At 41.9% G+C, this 26,647-nt stretch overlaps 1 protein-coding gene across 2 annotated transcripts; it reads left to right on the top strand.

Annotated features, from left to right (window-relative positions):
• Positions 1 to 787: 787 nt before the first annotated feature.
• btbd8 (BTB domain containing 8) lies at positions 788 to 26,597 on the top strand. Of its 2 annotated transcripts, XM_062424718.1 has the most exons (19): positions 788 to 946; positions 1,544 to 1,661; positions 4,440 to 4,619; positions 6,502 to 6,626; positions 7,054 to 7,171; positions 9,084 to 9,173; positions 9,867 to 9,947; positions 10,036 to 10,132; positions 10,916 to 11,004; positions 12,102 to 12,204; positions 12,698 to 12,880; positions 12,964 to 13,134; positions 16,131 to 16,260; positions 17,279 to 17,340; positions 18,046 to 18,589; positions 19,201 to 19,282; positions 21,051 to 21,163; positions 21,260 to 23,170; positions 25,538 to 26,597. In XM_062424718.1, exons 2-19 carry the CDS (start codon positions 1,558 to 1,560, stop codon positions 26,035 to 26,037), a joined length of 4,683 nt encoding a protein of 1,560 aa, XP_062280702.1. In that variant the 5' UTR covers positions 788 to 946; positions 1,544 to 1,557; the 3' UTR covers positions 26,038 to 26,597. The 2 variants fall into 2 exon arrangements, with proteins under 2 accessions (XP_062280702.1, XP_062280701.1); XM_062424717.1 differs by having other exon boundaries at positions 1,548 to 1,661; positions 21,260 to 25,595.
• Positions 26,598 to 26,647: the final 50 nt, after the last annotated feature.

The following is a 26,647-nucleotide window of genomic DNA, read 5'->3' as shown; positions in this document are numbered from 1 at the left end:
CAAAAGGAAAGTGACACATATATTAGTGTTCCTTGTGCCAAATGATTTCTGAATTTGTGGATTTTCTAATGTGGGACAGTTCATGCTGCAATCTGGGACACTAGTTTTTAGGCTTATGCATCATTTGATGCACAAATACATTACAAACATAATATACAAATTAAGAACATTGTTTTATTCATGAAAAGTTTATATCCTTAATATTGATTTTGTATAAATCCTGTCACTGACCCTTAAGTGGACTTCATAAGGGGTACTTCGTGTGTAGCTATTTTCCTACCCCCATTTATGATATAAGACCCACAAAGTCACATGATTTATATTACATGACACCCCTGCTTGGATTCAACACCAATCATCACTTTAATATGGTAGAAAAAGAGATAAATGCACTGGAGCTTAGGTGTCCCACTTTAGTCAATGTCCCACATTTCACTACTCCACCCTATAATCTTCCCATTATCATTGACCAAATATATTACTTTTGTACCTAATGTTTTCTTTACAGTTTCGAGCACCTGAAGGCATCATTTGGGGGCATGGCTCTCCTCTTAGTTGCACTGCGCATGTGCAACAGCGTCCAGGCAGCGACGAGGTGTCCGCTCCCTGTCCTTTTAGCAGTCCTGGTCCTGGTGGGTGGTGACCAGCGTGTAGCGGTGATGTCAACAACATTGGTCAGTGGGTCAGTCCGTTAATGAAGATACTACTGGTGCCTGTGGACACATCACCTACTGACAGACTGCAGTTTGTTCCTACAGCTCTGTGTTTTATCAGCAGGCATTCAGAGTGTAAGGTTCATGAACTTAAGAAACTCGTAGCGGTGGCTCTGGTGTACAGCTAGCGTTAGCATGCTAGCCGCGCGAAGAAAATGAGAGTGTTTGAAAAATTGAGCCTACAGCAAGCACCGTGTCCTGCAAAGAGAGACCAAATATATGTCTCCACGTAGGTATGTGAGTGTGTTTTATTTTTTGGGTGAAGGTTGCTTATGAATAAATGAAACTTCTTCTTTAAATGGAAAAACAAGCTGATTGTTAGTGATGTTATCAGTTGTGTGTTTTTTCCCGAAAGATAAGGGAGTCTTCCGCCGTTACTGAAGCTCGTAAAGTCTATAAAATAATTAGGTTAAATCATATTCCAGGTCACATGGCAGTGACTGTACATTTCTTCTTTTTTTTTCATTGATTCTCATGAAATGAGTGAAACAGCGCCCCTCTGGGTTGTAACGGTTATTAAGTTTAAGTCAACCTATGTGGTGAAGAAAGGTATTGCACTTTTGGCAGCAGACGCAATCATGTTAAGTCATTGAGGGCAGCTAGGTGAAGCTGGCATCCGTATCCTATAATTAAAATTTAGTATAGCATAAAATTGAATCACATGGCTTGTAATATTCTATCATATTTAATAGTAAAGCAATGCAGGCTGGCATATTTGTCACAATTTCTGCTTTTTGCCATTTCTCATATAGTAGGCCTTGTCTCACCTGACTTAGTTGTCTAGAGCTGCTTTACAATTTTACAGGCTGAGCTTTTTGTCTTTGTTTTAGACAGGAAATAAACCATGATCACCACTGAGGCTGCAAGGGAGTTCCACGCCAAAGAGCGCAAGTACAAAGAGCAGCTCAAGAGATGTTTATCATCTGCTTTGTCTGCAGACCTGCTCAGGTAAGACACATAACAGTATGCATTGAATTGACTAGATCTGGGTTGAATGTTAACCCACCCAAGTCAAATCAATACAAGGCTGCCACACACAAACTCAGATTTTGTGAGCTTGTCAAGAGTTTGTTGACCTTTTCTTACTGCTGCTGCAGGTATTTGAATAATCTGGTACTCAGTCACTAAAGGTTAACCAGTGCGGAGAGACAAGGTTTAATTATGATAATTAGAGTCATTTTAAAACAAGTCTAACACTTGTTCTTCACTCAGTCCTCTTTTAACCTTTTATAGGAATTTAACCACGTCATCATCAGTGATTCTTCTAGGTTGACTGCTTTGGGTTGGGCCACAAACAATTAAAGTAGTTATATTTTAAATATTTTATTTTATTTCTCATTGAGCTACTTGGAGCATTTTTATAAACAAAGTCATGCTAACTTCTAGCATTCCTGCCACTGTAGCCAGATTCAAGTAGGGTACATTTGAATTAAAAGTTTGGGGTCGAGATCTGTCTTTCTTTTGAGTGATTACATGAATAAATTACTCTTGTTGTCTTTTTACTTGTAAAGCTGTTACTGCACTTACAACAACTAACGTATCAAGTGTAGCTGTCGTCAAGTCGAGTAATGTTATCTTCACTTCATCTGTCTCTCCTCTGCTCCGCTCTGTGTGTGTGTGTGTGGAGGGGATGAGCCTCTCACTGGCTGGGTGGCTCGCCAGGCCTGTTCAATGATAGGGGAAACACTGACAGTCGTCCTAAATACTACCATTGCCTGTCTGGCAGGTTTATTGATTACAGGTTTGGTGTCACACTGAGATGTGTCCAGCACAGTTACGTGTGAGAAAAAAAGAAACTGAATTTTTAGCAGCGTGTTTTAGTGTTTCTTTCTCTGTAGAAGAGGAAACATGGAAAAAGTAACTCACTTTATTGTTTATTAGAACATCCCTGCACTCACATGCTTGCGTGTTACCATGATGAGCAAATGATCTTGTGTAATTACAGGCTGTACATTGTAAGTGCATGCCAGGAGATCACTTCCTTGTTAGTTCACGATTAGCAGATGGATTTAATAGTAGTTTAGCTTTGAATTAATGCTAAAATCACACATCTACTATCACAAAATCCACTGTATTTTGACAATGACCCAAACAAATTAATGTGAAACCAACCAAGAAGCCAGACCAAAAAGACCACTTGTGTCAGTCCTCTTCCAAGCAGACTCTGCTGTGGTTTATTTGTGGTGTGAAAGTGACAACTATGATAATAGATATATGATTTTAGCAGGACCTCAGCAGTTAAACTACTGTTAAACGCATCATTCTGGCCCTGAACTGTGAAGAAAGAGATCTTGTAAGAAATCTCTAAGTCTGCATAAGCGACTGATTTGTGTACATTTTATGTAAATTATTTTGTAACCATGGTGCAGCGGCTCTTTGTCCATAATCAGAAACAAACTAGAAAATCAAATGACCTCTGATGCACCACAGGGATGCTGTACACTCAGGCAGAAGAAGTCCAAAAAAGTCTTTATTTTGGGTTATTAAAGAAATAATGGCTCCTGCTGCCTCTCCTGCTCTGATTGAAAAACCCTCCCAAAAAACACAGATCCTCCCAGATGCATGCTGTTCCTGACCACCTATATAAACCATTAGGAGCATTTAGTGCTCTAGTGTGTCCTTAGAAAACAAATCTAAATAAACCAAACAAGTAACTAACAAAAAGAAAATTCTAAATAAGTCTAGTATAAACTATGCAAATATCCAGAATATTAAAACACTCAGAACAAATAACAAAAAAACAACAATAAACGTGTATGTATTTAAAGTATGAGATTGCAGTGTTGAGCCTGTGCCACACTAGCATCTCTCCCCGTGATAACATTATTACTGTTTCTATCTGTTCAAAACATTCTATTAAATCAGGTCCTGATGCAGTATCTAATATTTTTCATAATCAGTATTTTCTTCATAATCTCTTTGTGACACCACAGGAAAAAAAACACAAAAGAACCATGAAAGTGCAGCGAGACCTGCTGTCAGACACCAGAATTAGATTTCTCTATGTAGCACTGATGATGCAGCATGACAGTGGCAAAAACTGAGTTACCTGTCAGTTTATATAATTCATGTTTCAGCTCTTGGTGTATTTGTAACAAGACAGAATGAATAAAACATCTCTCCCTCTTGCTCCAGACAAAACAAACTATAGCTGTGAAACATCCCATATCAATTCACTAACTAAGGAAAGCAGAGACAAAACAGTTGAGGGAATCTTGTGCAAATCCAGCTCTTCATCACAAAAGTAGCAGCCTAAGGTGGAGTTTCTCCTCATATAATAGGATCCTTGGATAATACAACTTGAGTGGACAAGGATGTGGGTCTCCTTGTTGCACGAGTGGCTCATCAATCTGAGCACTTACCGAAATGGACACAGCACCAGCATTTGAACTCGTACCGTCCAAATTGGCCTTGAGCGGACTGATTTCTGGGTCACCCATATCAGTCATCGAGGCGCGAGCTTAATGATGGTGAAGATGAAATGGAGAGCGCCTCAGGACTGCGCTCGTGTTATTCTGAAGTGGGGAGAAAATAGGCCATCAGATGAATCTTTGAATTTCATAAATCTTTGAGGTCACTCGAGATGTTAACAAGGCCTCATTTCATTGTTTGAAGTTTTTTGCCAACTTGTCTCCACATAGTTTTGGTATTTCTTCTTTAATCAGTAAGAAAAGAGAATGCTATTCAAGTTCCCTCTCATTAAAGTGTTGTAATGTGTTTTCCCAGGTTGCTGGAGGAGGAGCTGGAGGCTAATGTTTGTCTGTGTGCCGCCTCTGGCTCACTCCAAGCACACAGAGCTGTGCTGCTGGCCAGAGTTCCCAGTGTCCTGCAGGGACAGATGCACAAAGACCCCAACACCATCCATCTGCCTGACTATGAACTGTCTGGGCTGAAAGATTTCATCAGGTAGGCAGTAGGAACAAGTTATCTATTTTAGTCTATTTTCTTGCTCCTCTAAAAAATCTTCGAATTGCTTTTTAGAATACAAGCACCTCCTAATAGCTTCTCTTGTAGCCTTAACGCCACATGTGCTTTTTTTAGACAAGACCTTAAGAGACCCCATTGATCCTTCTCTCTTGAGTTGTAGTTTCAGTGACTCTCTGACAGAGGGCGCCATGTGAACCATCTTTAATCTGCAGGATGTGCTGCTGCATGGGCCGTATGTTGATTTCAAGGAGTGTTGCAAATGCTGCAATGCTGTTAAATAATACATTTCACATCACATTCTCACGTCGGTGTTCAGACACAATTCTCCCAGTTGAATCAGTGTTATTAATGAACTGCAGTAAGTCTAAGTTTCTAATGTAACAACTGCCTACTTTCATCAAGGCTTTTGCACTGTGGTCTCTCGGAGTGCACAAAGGCTTTGATCCACTGAGTTGTGTCTTTGTCTCATTAGCTGTTTATAATTAGGAGTAGAAGGAAGAGTCATCCTTGTTTTTGTTTGTTACACGACCCTGGAGTCAAAGTTTGTTCAGAGCTCTTTTCACACATGGAATCGTGGGGAGGGGGTCCAGGGGAGGTAGAGGTTTTTTGGCTTTTACAGGTCGACTGTCAAAAATGAGTGTATATTGAACCACAGGGCATCACTTACTGGAGATAGTTTATGCTTATTTTATTACTCCTCATGGTGGCAGCACTGTTGGCAAACAGCGGCATGTTGGCAAATTACAGTAATAGCACTACACAACAAGAGTGACACTGCTGGGAGAGTCTCCACTGCTTCAACACTGCCAATGGTTGTGAAAATTCCCCATAGCAGCTAAAGATAACTAATAATAAAATAATCTCTTAAAAATGGCCCTGAATAAAATCAAATTGTTGTAACCCATTAAAAAAAATACTGTGAGCAAATAAAAAAATGCAGAGATTGTCTATGTGCATTGAAATCAGACACGTGTGTGACATTGACAATTTAGTTATAAGTCTTCTAGTTGAATTCTTACCTAGTTATAGTCAATATTGGCCAATCAGAGAAAGAATGAAGTGCTCAGTGATTCAGGAGGACCTTGATTTAGACCCACTGCACCTTTACCTATTTGAGGAAGTTTGCACTCATGGTAAGAATGGTCCCAGACAAAAGCTGGGTGTTTATTTAAGGTACTTTTTCAGTGTCAGTTCTTTGATTAGGAACGATTATAACACCTGAACTTTGGTCTTTGTTCAGTAATGGTAAGATTTCAACAAAATACATCAAAACAAACTTTATCCTTGCTTTAATGCAAGCAGCTCTACAACACATTTGTATAGCTTAAATATGACTTTACACCTCATCAATACCTGAAAAAACATGCCCCCAACAACACATCCTCTTGAATATTTTTATTTCGGTCTGAACACCCAGTAAGAAGCTGACCGTGCATTTGATGCCAACTTTCGATACTTATTTTTATACTCCGGTGGCACAACTTGGCACAACTGCCTGGAAGGTGATAGAATAGGTTGCATCTCCATCCTGTTTTGGGAGCATTTGGGGATCTTGCAGTAGGGTCCAGAGGAAGCAGCTTGGGGGAGAAAGATGTTTTGGGTTGCTCTGCTCACCTTTTTGTCACTGTTAAAATAACCAGGACAAGCTATTTGAAAATGGACACATGGGTTAGACAGTAAGGAATTAACCAGAATCCTACAGCATGATTTTAAAGTAGGGAAGGTAAAAGTATTACAGGTTTCCTTTAATGCAGAAAGTTGCCAACTCATGAGGTGTGTCATTGAAGTCACAGTGCATCAAATAGGATTTCAATTTAAAAGGCCTTTTTTTCATTAACCTTTAGCGTCTCTCCCCCTGCAGGCGGGTGTACACAGCAGACCAGAGCATGCGCTCGGCTCAAATAATCCCACACACGGAGGGCCGTGAGCCAGAAAGTATGGCGTCTGCTCCTGACCCAGCAGACCTTCATAGTTCCACTGACTCAGGTAAACAGATCAACACTCTATTCCGCGGTGGGTTTATTCTTGGTTATGTGACCGTTCAGCTGCCGTCACCTCCCTCCCTCCCTCCCGCTTTCTTCACATCATGTTATCTCAGCCATAATCCACTTTTCCACTAAGCGCATTTGGATCCCTGTTGTCGCTACTGCTAATTGCAGAGCGGTCAGTGCTATGGATGATTTAAGATTTAGCTGTGCCTCAGAAAACTTTTTGTCAGTATTTTAAGTGAAGTGGGTTTAATAAGAGATAGTACTGCTTTTTCCCCACACACAAATGCCCATACACACACACACACACACACACACACACACACACACACACACACACACACACACACACACACAGCCTCTCTCTTCATCACTCTCTCCTTCCTTCCTGTCATTCCTCATTAATCGTGTCAACTTCTCCTCAGACACTGTTGTTCTCGAGCCAGCGTCGGGCCTCGGAGCCGACTTGCTGGATCTGTACACGAGGGGAGAGCAGTGTGACATCACCATCCAAGTGGCGGAGCAGGTCTTCTCCTGCCACAGGTTAGAACTATTTACCGCTCTCACACCTCTGTACAGAAACATCTGGAATACATAAGCAGAAAATCTTTAGTCATCAAAATGTCATCAGGCACGGTCAGATCATGTTTACTTCACTGCGTCTCACATGTAGCACACTACAGCTGGTGGTTGCACATCTGCAGCTGACTCTGCCAGTGTAAAGCAGCTGTGGGTGGTCATTCAGTGATGCAGAGGTGGTAGTAGTAGCAGCCGGTAACCATGGAGACTGGCTTCTCCCAGTTCGTGCTCAGGGGAGCAGCCAGCTAGCTTATCAGAGGGAAGAAGCTGGGCTTCTTTTTTTTTGGTTGCTCTGCAGCAGTGATCTGTATGACGGCCCAGTGTTAGCTGCTGCTGTTCACTAACAGAGGCTGAACCATGCCCATAACCCCTCCCCCCTCCCCCATGACTGTAGGAAAGACTGCTGCTCACTACTTTGAGTTGTTGATGTAACTCAGCAAGAGGTATATCTGCTACACGTCATGATCAGTAGAACCAGACTATGAATCAATATGATACTTATCAATATATAAATATAATATGAAAAAGATTTAATATCTGAGCTAGAAAATGTTGTTTTCTAGCTCTTTAAGGCTGCTTTAAACATAAGAAGTAGTATTTTCTGAGCTCATCTTAGCAAACTTACATTACACATTATTTTTAGAATGTTTCCCAAAGCACTACTGGTTATCCCCAAATTATATGACATCTTATATTGATATTGAGTGAGTGTCAATATTCTCAAAGCTAATTTGCCACCTATTACATACCTATCACCATATACATAAACACCACTGTTGCGGTCTAAAATGACAAGTATTTTGATACAGGACTTGATCCATATTGTCAACCCGTAGTAAGGTCACACACTGTTGCACCAAATAATGAATCAGAGGATTAGCAGTGTGAGGTAGGGCAGAAGGGAAAAGTGATTACAAGGTTGCGACAACAGAATTAACTGACTTCCATGACATGAAGGCTCTGACACACTTTTAAAGGATAAAGCTGGTGTTATTCTATATTGTTCTTATAGTCGAAAAGACCAGAATATGAATGAATTAGTCTATCTTGGTACTTTGAGATTCTCTTACTCTGTTTGTGGCAAGCCAAAAATTACAAAGAACCAAGAAGATACAGTGCAGGGGAAGGGAGAATACATGAATGGGCTTATTTGGAGCCTCCACCTAAAAAAAATGTCAACATTTCACAATGTTACAGAAGATAATAGCCCATTGGCTTCTACTGAAGATATATCACTTACCCACTTAAAAAGATAAGTGATGTCCTAAAACAGTGCATTTGTTTTGGGACGAGTTTCAGCCATGGATCACTGCTCATTTAACGTAGTAGTGAGTATTTACAGCAGCAGCATGGTGTATGTGTATATTGAGTCATAATACATTTCAGTGTGTGTGTGTGTGTTGACAGTAATGAAGGAGCATGTCACCCAGTGCAACACTCACTGATGTTATTTTAATAGTTTTTAGACAGTAATGGAGCTCCGTGGCTCAGAGGAATAAAATATATCAGGGTTTGCATACGTAGACAGTTCTTGTTAGTAGGATCATTTCATTGTTGGCTTTGTTGACAGTAAGATAAATAATAAAAACAGTCTTATCCTTTTAATGTAGCTAATTATGTGCTCGAAACACTTCAGCGGCCATGTATTTCCCTATCAATGACAGTCCAGTCTAGAGACGCCAGTGAGAATAAAACACTGTCTCCAGAGACCACAAAACACACAATAGACTCTTTTTTTTTTGTGCGTGTGTGTGTGTGTCCTCTTTCTTGTCACTTCAAAGCCACTTAAGTACACGCCGGCCCGCCAGATGACATGTGAAATATTAAAACTGTGGGTGGAACTGACATGCAACTGCCTGCTTTATTGGGTTTCTAGGGCAATCCTGTGCGCGCGGTCACAGTACTTTCGAGCCATGCTGAGCGGGAGTTGGATGGAGAGCTCCAGACAGTGCATCACTCTGCAAGGGTAAGACCGGGTTCACCATCAGCATCAGCAGGGATCAATAATACAACCCCTACAGTCCAGGTCTAAACAATGTGACGCTTCATTCCCCAACAATCTGCTGAATTTCTACATATACTGCATTAATAATTCATGGGCCTGCAACAATATGAGGTTTCACTCACAACACCCAAACACACACACACACACACAGGCTGTGACTTGCTAAGATTTCTATCAACCAAGGTTACCCTGTCTTCATCTGCGAGGCACACAAATGTCATCTCATCCACTGCCTGCTGAAGAGACCCCCCCCACCCCCCTTTACTACCACCCGCAGTCTTCTTTTCAGACAGGCAGAGGCAAATGAAGCCCACTTTTTCTTTCTTTTTTTCCTCCAGGGAAAGACATGCCACTCGCCTCCACATTACTGATCTGAGGGTAACGGGAGGGGAAGACGTAGCTGTCAGAATGAAGAGTGGCTGGGCTGACTTGAAGGGTGGGGGTGGAGGGGGAAACCTGTGAAGTGGCCCTCGGGCTGCAGTCACGTGGATTGAGTGCTGCATGATACGCGGATGTTGTTTACAGCATTCTCAGTTGTGTTTATGGGTGGATGTTGTAGTATTGACAGGGAGAATACAGCTACACTTGACTGAATTCACACATACAATATCAGGCTGCGTGCTTGTTAACAGTTTTTAATGTCAACCTTTACAGCTTAGGACCGGAAGAGATGGAGATCCTGCTCCAGTTCATGTACGGGGCAATTGTAGATCTGCCCTCCGGAGCCAGCGCCAGGTACTATATATATGTGAACAGACTAAATCCAAAATTAGCACACTAGCCCAGAAGACAGCCTGACCTGTATTTGTATCCTGTCCTGTAGTCAGGTGGTGCTGGCAGCAGACATGTTGGGTTTGGAGGGGCTGAAAGATGTGGTGCAGATGGTTCTGACCCGAGACTGCTGCCGCTTCTTCCCCAAGGTCAGCTCTACTGGAGAAAAACTAGTGAATGCCTGAAAAGCACATAAGCTTGTGTGTGTGTGTGTGATGTAAAGAGCAACCTGCCAAATTTTAAGATGTGCAGAATGTATGATTGTTTAAAATATATATGTTGGATTTAAGGTTGGAATAAATACAAAATTATTTTAAGCATTATTCTTCCAGATTTGGAAACTAAAATTTGAACAATAAAAAACTGATACGGAACATAATTACTTAAAATAAAACAGCGTGTCTGTATAAACCCAAGCATAATTAAAATAATACATGGTAATAACAGAATGGCACCATGGCATGCATTAAAAAGCTTTAACACATATGTAGAAATCCAGTTGCATTGCACTTGCAGGTGTGCTGGGAACTGGAACTACTGAGTTTGTGAAGCCGAATCCACTTAAAGTGTGCTTGAAATGAAGGCTGATGCATCACCAGTCAATAGAGAGTGCTCAGTTGATATACAGTATATAGCATGCACTCTAAAATCAAAGTGTCAATACTGTACCCAGTCCAATGTTCCAAATCATTATAAGGATTTTCAGCACAGTGGTCTTAGTGCAGGACATGTAGAAGTATGTGAAGATCACATCTGAAAACACCAACAACAAATCCCTGGTAATACCTTTTGCTTTGCACTTTGTTCAGTGCCTGCATGCTCAGTGTCAGTTAGTCTGTAACAGCATCTCTGTTTAATTACCATCTTAATATACGTCTGTTATTCAATGTATCATTTTAGGGAATCACTGTCTAAAATAACTGTGCTTGCAGCCAATTGACGGGGTTCAGAGGACGGTCCTGGAGTGCCTGTCCCTCACACATGCCGTAGGACTTCACAGCCTCCACATGCTGTGTAAGAGGTGAGTGTCAGGACTAATTGTTCCACAGTTCAGATGAACATAAAGTAGTATAGCTGAGTTTGCCAGTAAGTCGGTAAAAATGTTTTAGGGTCATCTATGATCACCTGAAAATATGACTAGGCTATTTAACATGCCTCCCACTGTTTATACAAATTTAGAAAGGTCCTTTTATTTTTATCAAGTTTTAATGATAAATTGACATGCTATTTGTAAAAGTGCACCAAAATTGCAAACATGCAAGTTGTTGGGTTACGTCATATGATTCAGACCTGTCGCCATACCTGATGGCAAGTTACATCAGCATCTTGTTGCTAGGTAACCAGCATGCAGCTTCATAAATCTGTATAAGCGACCATGACAAATGACTAAGTAATTGTAAGGAATACCCATGCAATTTCTGGCAAAGTGTGTTTACATTCCGCAGTTAATTGTAAAATTAAAATTTATGTGTTGAATTGAAATGATGCTGTTAGTCAGTGTTGTATTTTTTATATACACATATACACTGCTGCATCAAGTTCAGAGAATCTTGCTAGTGCGGTCAGATGGGATTTGCGTGGGGATAAATGAATGTTTCAATCTGAGACTTCCTGTAGCTCATACTACTGCATTCTAACCGCTGTGTCGCACACTGCAGTGAGCAAGCCAAGAAGTGAAGTGTGAATGTAGGTCAGGAGGATAGGATGTGTGGAGCGAGACTGTGAGCTGGTTCTGATTTGAAGTGCTGTGTGTGTGTGTGGAGGTGGGGGTGGGTGGAGACGTGGCCTTGCCGTGTTGTCTCTGCTGAGTCTGATGAGTCACGCGAGTATGACGGGGGAGCCTGGCCGCGCTGCTCTGTGCAGCGGTGCGTTACTGACCTTCTCATCCTCACTTATTCTGCTGTTCCCTCAAGCAAAGCTCTGCCTGCCGCTGAGACTTCTCGGGCTTTCTCTGCAGAGACTTTAAAAGAAGCATCAATGGGTTTATCTGACTCTGACTCTGAGGGGAAATGTTGTGAAATTGCTAAGAATCCAAGCTACACTGTTAAAAAAAAAACACACACACACACACAAAATCAAGTAATCGATTACAAGACTACATCATTTGCATATTTTCAGGTGGGTTGCTGAACATTATGTGAAGACCTGGTGTGAGAGGAACTTTTCCCTATTGCCTCCTGAACTCCACAGAGCCTGTTTAACCGCTGTAACTGAAACCATGGTGAGTTCCTCCCTCCCAGAGGGAGGCATGAATACATGCTGTATTCATGTCATTTGCACTAAATACCATCAAGTCTTTCTGCAGCGTTTTTCCACAGGAAGGACATTTGAATGTGATCTAATCAAAGACGACCTTTTATTAAATTCTCAGTTATTAAAGACAGGCTAATTTAGGAGTATGATGTGGACAGACGGATGGGCAGTGGTCCAGGCTTGTTATTCATAATTGGATCTATGTTGCATCATTGCTAAAGATGGTGGTGTTCTTTTCTGGTGCGCGAAGCAAGACAAATGCACTGTTGTTCGCTCTTGGCAAAGTACTGAAATTCAGAGCCGGCCAAGAACTATTACACAATTCGGGGGAATCCCTTCGCAGATCTGTAAGATCTCTGGCAGGAGTAACAGCAGGATTTCGTGTAGAATTGTGTTCATTCCATTTTATTTTGTGTTCTCAGTTAAAAGAGTTTGTTTGGCTGATACATTTTTATATTCAGACTGTGCAGAACGCTGTAACCATGCTCTGCGGCACCGAGCAGCTGATCGGAAGCCTCCCAGAAGTCAAGTGGGCTCAACAGGTGAGGAGTCTCGCAACAGAGCTGCAAGAAGAAAGCTTGCAGGTCATCGTCCAAAACCTCCCCAGAGTCATCTGCACGCAAGCCTTCCAGGACCTATGCAGGGTAAGACAGAGAGAGCGTGCTCCTCTTTACCGGGAGGGTATTCGGAAAAGGTCGTTTTCTCAGTGTCCGATTGGTCGTTACAGAGGGAAGAGTTGACCCGAGAGCCCACCTTGTTGAAGAAGCTGTGTTCAGCTGTTAAAGAAGGCGTGACTGTGGACAACTGCTGTGAACTTTTCACCGCTGTGCACTTTCTGTGTGGAGACGACGGAGAGGACGACTTCCCCTCGGAGCAGGGAGGGCAAAGACAAGAGGAGGTGATATGAAGCAGATTCTCTTTACTGAGCCTTTTGTCTCTCTCTGACCCTTAAGTTGTGTTCACATCTAATTATGTTCAGGCCAGAAACCCCAAAAACCTTCACTCATGGTCCACTTACTAGCTTCTTTTGGACTTATGTCATGGTCCACCTAATTGGATGGAGTTTGGGGTTAAAAATCTCCAACTTTCTGATGTAAGTCAGTGATGGGATTCCTCTGAGAAAATAACTTCTAACATCTAACTATGTAACTCCATCCATTGAGGAAGAATGTGAGCTGCAGTTAAATGCTACAGAAAAACTAGTAAGTAGACCCTGAGTTATGATTTAGTTTTTCTCTGTCTTTTTGTTGCTGTTTATGACAGATAAAGCCTTCTTCATTTTGAATAATGCTCAAATGTAGCTATTTATGTGTGAGCATTATGAGTTTTATTTGTCTAGAGAAGAGAAATAAGGCTTTCAAACAGACTGCAGCACAGCCTGAGCAGCTGTCAGTCACCACAATAATGTTTCTGATTGGAGTTCATAGTCCTAAATTCATTTGTCATGAGGCCTATACTGCAGACTAGTACTGAAAGGCGACAGTATAGTTTTTTTGCTTTGATCTGAACCATAGTTGTGAACACAGCTTTGACTTTGTTTGAAATATTTGCCTCTTTCCTGCAACTACTTACTTCACAATCTTTACTAACATCCTTATGTCTTCATGTGCTTCGCCTCGTTCTGGATGCAGGGTAGCTCACAGCTTTGGAGGAGCAAACTCCACATTTGCTTGGCTTTTCAGACCAAAGCGAGGACCTTAGGGGTAAACATGTGCTTAGAATTTAAGTGAATGGGTTAGCGTGGCGTGTCCAACCTGGCTTTGCAACCCTGCTCCTATCGAGGGTGTGGAGCAGCTCTGATGAAATGGTGAACAAAGGTTTCTAAGAGTCTATTGAACCAATAACTTTAGCTCAGTGTTTATCTTAGTACAACTGTCACATTAGAAACCGAATAAAAAGTATTATTTTATATTTAGGTAGAAAGAACTACATGTCGTCAGTGAAATCTATTATCAATAGATACAAAGAAAGATTTAGGGTTAGGGTTAAAAAAGTGTTGGTTTAAAAAAAAACAACATTAGTATATGCCTCACTATATAAAACTCATCTTCCGCACATTAAATTTAACAACACATGACCTAAAAAGATGCAGCCATCCTGTGGGCCAGTGAGTAAAAAGAGCATCATCCCTCCAAGTTCCATCAAAATTTGACCCGTAGAAGTTAGAAACGTTGACCTTTAATTATAACAAGTTAAGTTTTAAATGTCAGATCACAGTGACAGAATGCATAATTCCTTCAACTGAACATATGCACTGTAGTGAGAAACTTCTGTTAAAAAAAACTACTCTGACCAGCTGTTTTAGGACATAATTTAACCTTTTCAAAAAAGTTAACAGAGATATGCAAACACATTTTTTTTATATTAAAGCTGTGCATACACATGGACATGCTTCTGTTTTATACATCTCAGTCATTGAATAACTGGGCATGAGCTTCATTTCCACTCCCACAATTGGCCATGAATGGATCATATCAGTTCACTGCCCGCTCCACCAGTTTAACATCTGTCAATGAAACAAACAGGAAAGAAGTGTTGCACCGGGGGCTATACCATCAATATCATTAATTCATCACATGGACTGTAAACCATCTCTGAAATGTAATCAATGATTAGTTGGTAGAGCTCTTATTTAAACTGACTGAGTCGTGACACAACAAAGGATAAAGTAAAATGAATATTCAGAGAGAAAATAAAATGTGGACTCCTATGAAAATTTAAAAAATGATAAAATGAATCACACAAAAGTAATTAATCAGTGTTACGTTTATAAATGTGCCTTTGATTGACATTTTACAAATCTGTGTAGAAGCAAAAATTTAATAAAAAAACACACCATCAGTTCAGCTGCTGCAGTTATAAACCTACACAAACCTTATATTTAATCTCCACCTCATCCCATCAACCTCAGATCACTTTAGAAATACATGTGTGTGTCTGGTCTGAAGGGTGTGTGCACATTCTGTGTTTATAGATAATAGGTTTATGTGCAGGAAATGGTGTATGGATGGTTTTTGTCCATATGCATTGTTTATGCGTCTGGCCCCAGGTTGGAGAAATCATCAAGTAGTTAGAGACAGACTGGAACAGTGTTGGTTTTTGTTTTCATGTAGGAATTATTGACCATAACAAAAGTATAGAATATCAACAGCTTTGTCATTTGTCATGTCACGTAAACTGACTTAGCTGGGATTCTCAGTTGATGCATCAACAAGTATTGAAATGGTGGTTTGTATTTTAAAATGATACCATTAAAATCTTAAATACTTTAGTCAGCCATGTTGAGGATAAGATAATCTAATCAGTCAACAAAACAGTCACAGTAATAAAGTCTATTGTCTGAGGAGGCAGGTTAAGCACGTCAGATGACTTGCAGGGGAAAGTGACCTGGCTGCACAAGTTAAAGCGCATAACCCCCCCCCCCCCCCCCCCCCCGCTAAATACCGTACAGTATGGCAGAATGGATTAGGCTCCACTAATCTGGTTGTGTATGTGCTGGAGAAAGGGTGTGTGTGTGGTCAGTTGCAGAGGAGGAGAGGAGGTGGATATAGCTCCTCCCTACCTTCCAGCCCTGTTTTTATAATCAGGCGTGGAAACAGGAGTATGGGCATCAGCCGGTGACGTCACTGATTTCGCTCAAGAGAGCTCAAGTGGTTTCTGCAACAGAGACAGGGGGGGGGAGGGAGGGAGGGAGGTAGGGGACAGAGACAGAGAGGAGGGAGGAGGGAGGGGTATTTGTTGCCATGGTGAAAGGTTCTTCAAGCAGCTGCTGATTCGCTTGTGCCGTAGCGCACCCCTTTCCATTCTTCTCCCTCTCTCTCTCTCTCTCCCCCTCTCTCTCTCTCTCCCCCTCTCTCTCTCTCTCCCTCTCACTCTCTCCTCTCTTACCGCCAGCCGTTCAGGCGAGAGATTTGTACGCTACGAGGGCGGCTGTGGACTTTCCTGCTTCAGACCTTTTACGCCGTCCGCCACACGCAGGGATGGGAGACCCTGTCGTCCAAACACAGAGAGAGGATACTGGCAGGTAAGGGAGAAATCTTGCAGCTGTGTGTGTGTGTGTGTGTGTGTATGTGTGTGTGTGAAGCTCTCTTTTTCCTGTCAGGATATTCATGCTGCGGTTTGTGTGTCTCTGTGTATGAGTGTGTGTGTGGATGTGTGTTTTTTTTCTCTCTCTCTCTCTAACCCAGCCTAGTGCTGAAGCAGCGGCTCTGCATCATTAGAGATGAACCAGAGCCCTTGGAAAATATGGTGCTTGCCCATTTAACATTTAATAGCAGCCTGGCCACTACTAACCCATTTATTATGTGCCTAGTTATTCTCTCCTATGTTTTTGCTTCATTTCTGAGGTACCTTTTTTTTGTTTTTTAAACTGTGTTGGGCAGATGAGTGCACGCTAATAGGGTAAATGCAGCAGACGCGCCATGCTTGTTTTTAATGGGTGGGAGTGAGAGGCTGAAATGTTCTGTCTTTGTGATTCTGCACATGTTTAGACACAAATACAAATAATATGCTGCTTCCTCACTGTTGAACTACTTGTGCTGAAATGCACCGCATGAATAATTGATTTGGCTGGTATCAGCTTGTGACTATTACTGTATTACTGGTCTATATCTTGCCAGTGTAATCATATTCCAGGTCTCAGATGCAAATATTATAAAGGCACAAATTTCACCAGATTTTTTTCTTCTTTTATTAAATAAGACAAATCTTTATGTATTCAAAGTGGTTGTATATGAAGTAAAGAAAACAGCTTTGCTTTGTTTGAACGGGCTCACCAGACATGGCGGACTGATCGACCCATTGATTTAATGTTTGTTTCCTTTCGGTCAAAGCGTCAAAACACTGGGTGTGGAAATGGGAATTTGTGAATGAGGAGAACAACTCCTACAGCCAACATAATGAAGGAGCCAGGCAGCCTCTGGAAAGACACTGGCGCAACCTTCTTCATCTGTGTTGCGCCCGTATTTGAATATTCTCTTTCACAGGAAATATGAGCAGGTTAACTGATGATCTTTACCTTCCTTTTTATCCTGTTTTGACAGATGCTATTGATAAAGGGGACAGTCGGAGACTTGGTAAAAAGCCTGTATTCACTAGCTCACAGGTAATTTTAATATTCAACAGTGTATTAACATTCGTTCTATCATTTAAAGTCATATTTCTGTTTCAGAAAACATCGTTTTACTCTTTAATCAAATCTCTGACTGTAACTTTCCCGATGATGTGATCTTATGATCTTATGTTTTAGCTCAGATCCAAATCCAATGCAAGTTTGTATAATCCCTGCTGGTGATTTTCAGTCGCTGGCCATCGCAGGCCATATGTCATAAATGCCCCACCCTCATAGCAAAGAGATATAGTATGACATGAACAGCAGGGCCTCACTAAACAGATGTATAGCTAAGATGAGCTCGGCTGAGGGGATCCAGGCAGCAGCAGTTGGTCGAGAGCAGCGAAGCTTCTACAGACTGCAGAGAAAATGCTCCAGTGCGGTAGAAACAGTCACTTTTTAGGCTCTTCGTGTTAATTCTCTGAACTTGGAAGAAGCAGTTTTTCACCTACGCTAAAATGCAATAAGAAATTACTGTTTTAGTTCAGTTTAGTTAACTTACAAATGTTCATAAACATAATCAGAGTAAGAAAAAAGCACCATTAATATCTGAAAAAAGAAAAAAAAACAAATCAAAGTATGCTCCAGTGGCTCTGACTAATCTGTCCCAATATTACTCAGTTTCATTAGAATGCCCTTTGCTGACTAATCCGCTCTTAGAATTACATAAGTAATATGTTTGTTTGTTTCTTCTTGCAGCAGAGGGCTGTGAAATGCCCTTCATCTGCACCTGAGAGTCCTCCTGTGCGCAGGACCCAGAGGGCATCCGACTACGTTAATTCTTCCTCCCGTAGCACTGCATCAGCCATGAAGTCTGATGGACTGGGGACGGCTAACAAAGCGGGGGACGCTCACACGTCCAAGGCGAAGAATGTGAAGAAGCCAGGAGACCGGAGTGTCGGAGCCAAAGCAAAGACATCATCAACAGGCGCACCGGTTGTCAACGGCACGGGAGCCACGGGGGCCAGGCGGGATGTCGCCAGCGCCAACGGCCTCAGAAGCTCTCACGGGGCTAAAGAGCAAGACAAGAAGCCAAACCCAGGTGCGAGACCTAAAACCTCTCCCCCAAGCTGCACGTCTACGAGCCAGACAACGTTAATGAAGGCTCAGAAGAGCTCAGCAGGAAAGGCTGATGGTACTGCTGGCACCACCCAAACTCAGCCCAACGCTTCATCCACATCAGGCAGCGCCTCACCAGAGAACGGTGCCAGCAGCCCTCGCAACGACTCCCACTCCATCCCAGGTTTACACTCTCTATTGACTTCTTTATGTTTAATCATTTTGACTGACAATTACAGTGTGGGACATTGCTGCAGCTTAAAGTGTAGCGTTGCCAATCAGCTTCAGGCGTAATACAGTAGCAGAGATCTGAAAGGACCTGCAGCCTGATTAATGTCATGCTATAGCCAAGAGGGTTTTTTTGAATAGTGTCATGCACAAATGTTGATTTATTGGGAAAACAAAGCACATGAGGCTGTGCTCAACAGCCTGCTGGTATCAGTAAACAGTCAAACAGCATAGGTCAAAGCCCCTGTACAGCTGTCACACAGGGGGGGTGTGACTGATCACTTTGAGCCTTTGTGGCTAAAATGGGTTTGAGGGAGGTGGGCTAATCCCGACTGATACCCGTGTACACTGCTGAACCGGGCCTCAGCTGTCTGTCCTGCTGGTACAAAAGAGACAGGAACAGAGCAAGAGAGCAGCATGTGTCTCTGCACCCCGCCCTAAAACTGACTGGCTGAATATCTGTGATGTGAGCTCATGCTACCCTTTTAGCTGATTATTCTTAAAACTGTACTCCCTGACAAACTTCCATTTGCAACAGTGTGTGTGGTTTATGTTTCTGTGTTTTAGGAGCAAAGCCCAAACAGACTAAAGTGGCGAACAAATCCCTGCTGACAAAACCTCAGAAATCCGATTCAACAAAGACCAGCAGGTGAGCTCTACTCTCATAACTCGCAGGGCTCATCAGTATGCTCTCTCTCATCTGCTCTTGTGTTTTCAGTGAAATGCTACGCACAACATCGAACCGCACTAATTCATGTCCTTGTCAGTTTCTCCTTGGTGGTGCCACACTCAAAAAGTGATTTAAGGGGGAGAGTCTTCTTGTTAAGGGTGAAAGCCAGTCATCGAGTGCAGTATATGCAGCAGTACAGTCCACTAGTGTTTGTTATTGTCTGTGCATGATCCAACATCTAGAAAAAAAGCACTTTACAGCTGTAAATGAACAACTTTCAGAGAGTAAATAATCCATTTGTGATGTTTTATTCTCAATTCTGAGCCAAATGAGCTCAGCTCTGCTCACTATTCAGACTCTGCCAACCATTCAGTAAGTGCCTTTGTGTAATACTGTATGTCAATGCTATATTGACAAGTGAGTATATGGAAATATCAGAGGGACAGTAGTGACTGGGAAACCCAAGAATCCAAATCCTCAGCTAAACTAACAGCTGATACATTTCTGTCATCATAAGAAACTGATGAAATACAACATGTACAAATGAGTAAAACATTCTGACTAGAAGAAATGAACTAATGGCTGCAGGTTGAACTTTAGTCTGAACACATTTGAATCCCAGTAATACCCTCACTACATTTTCAGCATGACCGGCCATGTTGCAATATGAGCTGATTGCCAATACACCCAACATCATTAGAGAGCTTACAACATTTAGGGCATTGGAAACAAACCAAATATACACATTAATACATGCTCAGTAATCTAAATGTAGGAAAAATGAGGCAGATGTTGCAGCATAGTATCACCTGGTTGTTTTTAGGCTGCTGTCAAGAGGATGAAAGCAGCTGTGTTGCATTTTCAGACAAGCCTCTTATCTGTCCTTCAAAGATGTTAAAAATATCCGTTTTTTACAACAGGCATCATCCAAACTCCATCTGTTCTGGCAGCACATTAATATTGAATACTCGCCCATGGAAACCAACCACATAGCCAAAATATAGTTGATAGCCTAATAAAGTATATTAAATACGAGCCTTATTGCACACCAGATTGACATCTTTGGCAAAGAAAAAGATGGCAACAGTAACAGTTGATCCATACAGTGTCCAAATTTTGTTTTTCAGGATTTGTGTGTTCCAGCCTTATAAAGTTAACTGTTTGATTGTCAGTGTAGAGAGAGTAGTTAACATTAAACTCCCCACAAACCTTAAATTGCACCAATGTAGGTGGTGAAAGTAATCATTTGTACATTATGTACTTTTTAAACCTGATCTCTAATATTATTATAACAATCATGCCCATCTAAAGCAGATTAAGTAAACCTGCATCGGGTAAACTTTATTCTGGGATCTCAACCAATGAAGAGATTTCAAATTCCATCAACCTTTGGCACACAGTGAATGTCAGACTTTACCAAATGCTGTTTTCAGCTTCCACATGGTTAGCTTTTGTTGAAAACCTGGGAAGAACACCCCTCACAAGGTCACAAGTATCAACTTGAAATTCTTTGCATTGATAACCACCTCATGTCTCAGAGGCTTGCCCTTGACAAAATGGGAGAAAAAAAACTTTGCTGCCCCCCACTGGTGTTAAATATGAATTCCTGATTTACTTTCCTTTGCAGCTCAGCTCATAAATGTTTTTTATGATGATGTTGGTCAGAGGTATTAATTGAAGGGGACATTGTGGTAAAACATCTGTGGTCATTTTGTTGTTTTATGGTTTTGCCTTTCTATTATCGCAGTCCTACCAATAAGTCAAGCGTGAGAGAAAGTGGCAAAGTAAAGACTGCGGCGGAGAAATCATCGACGGCAGCAAGAGCAGACACCAAGGGAAGAAGTACACCTGACAGCCACGGTGAGATTTTCAAAGTCTGCTTAATTCAAATATCTGTACCTACACTGTTGCAAAGTATTAATGTCGTACTCACACTGTTTTCTCTGTATAATTTAGTCTCCAAGCATGGACCCTCCATGAAAAAGCCTTCTTCCCCCAAGAAAGACGACAGCAAGGATGGGTCGAAATCCTCTGCACCAGACAAAGCAGCTAGTGAAGCGCCTAAGAAGAAGATCACAAAACCAATTTCAACAACTGGAGCTTCAACTAAATCGAGTACTAAACCAGCAAAAGCCTCTTCAGCCCTCTCCAAGCAGCCTTCAGTAACATCTGCCAAGTCGGGACCAAAGCTGAAAAGTACTACTGAATTGTCTTCACCGAAATCTGTAGGATCTCCCAAAACCTCAGCTGCCACGGCCTCTAAAAAGCCTGGAGCTAAAGGAAAAGAGGCAGCAGGTTGTAAAACAGAACTTGCTTCAACTGAAAAAACTGGTGATGCTGCAGAGCAAAAAGCTGGTACAGAGCAAGCACCCTCTGAGCAGCCACCAAGCCAAATTGGAGAGGGTTCACTTAGCCTCTCTAAAGAATCAAGCCCTAAGCAGAGTCCTCAGAAAACTGAAATACAATCAGGAAACACCGATGAGGCAGAAGATGAAACCAGCCTTACACCAACAGCCAACAACATCCCCCATCATGTCAGATTTGTTACCACAGATGCTTGCAAACAGTCTGAGGGGAATAAAGGGAAGCAGTCTCCAAGCAGTGTCATCCCTGCTCACATCAGCGGAGGGCAAGTTCACGAGGTCAGGTCGCCGAATTCGCCGAGAGATACCGAACGCCCAATAGAAACACCCTGCAGCATGGGGAGCACTGATACTCCTTTGGAGGACTCCTGGAGTGGCATCCACCATCAGGTCAGCCCAGAGTCTGAGACCGGCAGCACGCACACCACTTCCTCCGACGACATCAAGCCCCGCTCGGAGGACTACGACGCCGGGGGATCGCAAGATGACGACTGCTCCAATGACAGAGGCGTGTCTAAATGCGGCACCATGCGCTGTCACGACTTCTTGGGTCGCAGCAGTAGTGATACGAGTACCCCCGAGGAGTTAAAGATGTACGAAGGCGGGTCCGGATTGAGAGTGGAGGTGCATTTGCGTGGGCGAGAGGCAGAGACCACCAGTGAGGAGGAGGGAGTAAGACAACGTCCCCGTTCATGGTTGCAAAGAGACGAGGTTGCTTTAGAGGAGGAGCACTCAGAAATCGAGGCCACAGTTACTGTAAAGAGCGTCCCCGACCACCAGCTCTTCTCCTCTGAGGAGGAAGAGGAAGACGACGATGAAGAGGAGACAGAAGATGAGAGGTCAGAAGTTGAGGTGGTTCCAGGTCAGGACCCGACACCACCCACTGATGCCTCACCTAACTTTCAGGGGATCGTCAACCTAGCTTTCGACGACGATGGCGTGGAACAGGATAACGAGCAGCCCGACTACCAATCATCTTCTAACTTCCGGCGGTCAGTGTTGCTGTCTGTCGATGAGTGTGAGGAGCTGGGCTCAGAGGAGGGCGGCGTCCAGACTCCACCTCAACAGGCCGGCACTGTAACCCCCTGTGATGTTTTCGAGTCTGATTCTACAGCTCCTCAGTCTAATCATGCCCCTTCCAGTAACCAACAGAATCATGTTGAAAATGCAGGTATGAAACACAAAAAACAGAACGGGGAAAAGGAAGAAAAATCCTCCGTATTCCTTACAGAGATTCAGGAGCCTGTGCAGGAGGAGAGTTATCACATTCAAGCAGACGGAGTGAAGTCCAGCGGCCCTCCCCTGGACACCGACACTAGAGAAACCCCTCCCCAGGAGCGGCCATGTCACCTGGATCTGCGGCACACTGAACAGTACAGCAATGGAGGGCTGCGAAAAAATCACACTCATCCCCCAGAAAGCAAGAAAGCTGATTTACATCTAGACTTAAATGAGCCTCAGCTGACAGGGGACTCTCCTGTACATGCTGCACAATCTCCAGCAGGTAATGTATGATCTTAGACCCCAAATCCAATCCCATCTTCTTTCCCCTAAACTCCATCAGTGAAGGTATAGTTTATCCCTGCAAGATTCATTCTCCTTTGCTATGACCCCTAGACCTTACCTATGTCCAGCATATATAACTATCCCTCTCTCAGAAAAAGGATATTACTCAGCATACTAGTTTAGTGACTAGTTATAAACACAAGTTCAAATTCAAATTAAATCAGTAGTCATCATTTTCATAGCTAAAAGCTTGCTCTCATTTCAACGCATTGAATGTATATCTGTTGTAAATTTGAATTTGCAACATTAATATCCTTTGAAACAATCAAACAGTTAACATAAACAGTACATTTTAAACAACTGAATTACCTTTAGGTAGAGGCATTTAAGCCTTGGTAACTCAGTTTACACAAAAAGGGGAAAGCAGAGTACATTTCACAAAGACTGATCATAGAATTGTATTTGTCAAAAAGAATCTGCCTTGTGACAAGGCCTGTGACATAGTTATTATACCAGTGCACTTTTATGTACATACAAATAAGATTTTTTGATTATTTTTGTCATTTATTTTATGCAGTGGAACAGTCTTTTTAAGCCATAGATAATTTGACATTGTCGAAGGCGCTATATATAGCACTTGAACATCAACATATCATCTGAAAATGGATTGATTTGTTGGTACAGTGTGATTACTTTGACAATTAAACCATTGCTGGGATAATTCTATATCATTCTGCTGATAGTGATATTGATCAAGCTTGTGTTTCTTAAAATGGTTAAGATTACATTTACCACGAACACCATCGCATCTTATCACAGAAGATGTTGCTACAGCGAGTCTCTTCTTTGTGTTTCCATGTGTGTCGCTTTTTTTGTTTTTTTGCTTTTTTGAAAAGGATAAATATGTTTGGTTGGCTTTTCATTCTCTACACCGTCGGCATTTTAAGAAACACAAACTTCCAGCCCCGTAAGCTACAAGCACATCTTGACATGGTGGTACACAAAGTCAGATACAATGTAGCGTCACTAGATGGGGCCGGGCCTCTTGGTGATGGTCTTTTTGTTTACAGTAATTGTACCAACATGTCAATATTCATTTTGAAAGATTAGCTGATGTTGAAACGCTATATGTTGCCCCTTTTTAAAAAAAAAATTGTGTTCAAGTAAATGACAAGCAAATAATGATTTTTTCAAATTTCTGTAGAGTGACAACCTGACATGAAGGTCAAATACAACATGTTTGTACAAAACAGACGACACTAAACTGCCACTGCTTCTCAGAAAAGTGTGTTTTGCTGGGAAACTTTCCCTTGCATCTCCTTGCTGTTGTTTAGCTTTATTTCTATTGGAGAATGTACCTGTTCCTGAGTTTTTTTGTTTTTGTTTTTTTTTCCGTTTTGCACTGCACACATGCATGCTACTATTAAAATTAATTTGTTATTCCTTTACATCCATCCGTTATTTTTTGTATTTTTTTTTTTTTTTTCATTTGCCATTACCTTATGTCATGCCCAGTAGACCTGTGTCTAGATATGTAGATGTCCACCTTTTTAAGAAAACTATGTTCTGTTGTCTATAAGCTTTTGTTCAGTAGGTTTTGTGTAGTGTCAGTAGTCGCCTCTGTAAAGTATGTGATGTGTTTCTAGGGCAGCTGTCATGGTTCTGCCATGTCTCTCTTTTTTCACAGTCATATTCAGAAAAAGAAATCCTGCTGCACCATTACCGAGGGTATATCCCCACGCAAACATGTCAATTCTTTTGTCACTTCATCGTTTGCTGAAACTGTTAAAAGTAGAAAACACAAAAAAGAATGTCAAAAGAAACTTGGTGGTGTGCCATTTTTGTGCTACTAAGTAAATCACTGTTGCTTGCATTTAGGGTTTTTTGTGACAGTACTGTTCTTTAGGTCTGCTCGTTCAATGACCTGCACGTAAACCTCTAAACATATCACTGGTACTTACTGACAAATACAAAGTTTACTGGTGCTGGCAATGCATGGCTTACTTTGTTTGAACAGGTGGATAAAGAGATGCATTCAGAAAAACATCCTCTGTGCATTACCTTTAAGGCAACTGTCTACCCTTGACATCATTCTTTCAAGTGATTGGTGACTGAAAGTGAATCATTTACTATCATTAAATTAAACTGTATGACTATAATGTGAAAGTCAATGTCACCTCATCCCCACTGTGCTGTCTTCATCTGATGTCACTGTGGGGAAAGGACACAGTTGCATTAAGGGTAAAATTTCAGTAATCTGTTTTATTGTAGTGGGCAGTGCTTAGTCTCTGAAATTGAAAGAAAAAAAAGAACTGTGGAGGAGTGAATCATTTTGTCATTTTGCAGTATTGTCAATTGTTTTTAGGGGACAATGGTTGTGACAGATTGGATCAAACCTGCAAACATGACCGCCGACCGTCCAAAGCCCTCTCTCCCATTTACGAGATGGATGTGGGAGAAACCTTTGAGCACTGCTCGGACAAGGACAGGAATGTTAAACTGCAGGCAGAGGAAGACGAGCAGATAGGGGACGATGATAAAAGCAGTGAGTTTGCGGAGCGGGACTGGAGTCTGCTCAGGCAGCTCCTCTCAGACCATGAGTCCAATCTGGGCGTCATAAACCCCGTGCCTGAGGAGCTCAACCTGGCCCAATACCTTATCAAGCAGACACTGTCCCTGTCACGTGACTGCCTGGACTCGCAGGCCTTCTTGTCACCAGAGAAGGAGACCTTCAAGCGCTGGGCAGAGCTCATCTCGCCCACGGAGGACTCCTCCACCAGCATCACTGTGACCAGCTTCTCCCCAGAAGACGCTGCCTCTCCACAGGGGGAGTGGACCATCGTAGAACTTGAAACTCATCACTGACTGCACAGAGGAGAGCCTGCCGGACAGTTGACACCTTCTCTATAAACTTTGAAATATCATTACATCAACTTTGTCTTAATTTATTATAATTTATAAGAAATGATTTCTCTGTATTTATCTGGACACTGCAGAATTCTTTGCAGCAGCTTATTTGCATTCCCCATTACGCCCTCAGCGGTCTGTTTCATGACACAAACGGGCTGTTATGCATGCTGATTTTTATATGTTTGACTGTTTAATTGATGTTGCTTCAAAATTCTAGAAAAGAATAAGATTAAGGGGAAAAAATTAAATTTCTTTCTCATGGCAGTCTTCTTATAACATGGTTGACTGGAGTTTCTTAAAGAAAAACAATACTGGCCCACTGGCTTGCATTTAGTGTCATATTGAAAATAAAGGTTTGTGTTTCTGAAGAAAAGGAAACTTGTCACTGTCCTGTCATTGAGGGATTATTTGTTTGGGAGACACACAAATATAGAGAATACTGATGAAATTTCAATACTGTGTTGTCTTTTTGTCATTTTTCTTTTGTTTTTACACAGAACACAAAAGACCTTTTACACCACAGACTGATGTCTAAGCAGGTACCAGCTGTAATTAATAACATTAA

This window comes from Scomber scombrus, chromosome 8 (genome assembly GCF_963691925.1).
Source record: "Scomber scombrus chromosome 8, fScoSco1.1, whole genome shotgun sequence".
In the NCBI taxonomy this organism is placed as follows: domain Eukaryota; kingdom Metazoa; phylum Chordata; class Actinopteri; order Scombriformes; family Scombridae; genus Scomber; species Scomber scombrus.
Note: the sequence above shows the minus strand (reverse complement) of the source record. Positions and strands in the feature narration are given on the sequence as shown.

Excerpts from the sequence above, each read along its gene's own strand:
- btbd8 (XM_062424718.1), top strand. The coding sequence starts at position 1,558 with ATGATCACCACTGAGGCTGCAAGGGAGTTCCACGCCAAAGAGCGCAAG. Across the intron at positions 12,205-12,697 it reads CCGCTGTAACTGAAACCATG|ACTGTGCAGAACGCTGTAAC; the intron begins GTGAGTTCCTCC and ends TTTTATATTCAG. Across the intron at positions 18,590-19,200 it reads CGACTCCCACTCCATCCCAG|GAGCAAAGCCCAAACAGACT; the intron begins GTTTACACTCTC and ends TCTGTGTTTTAG.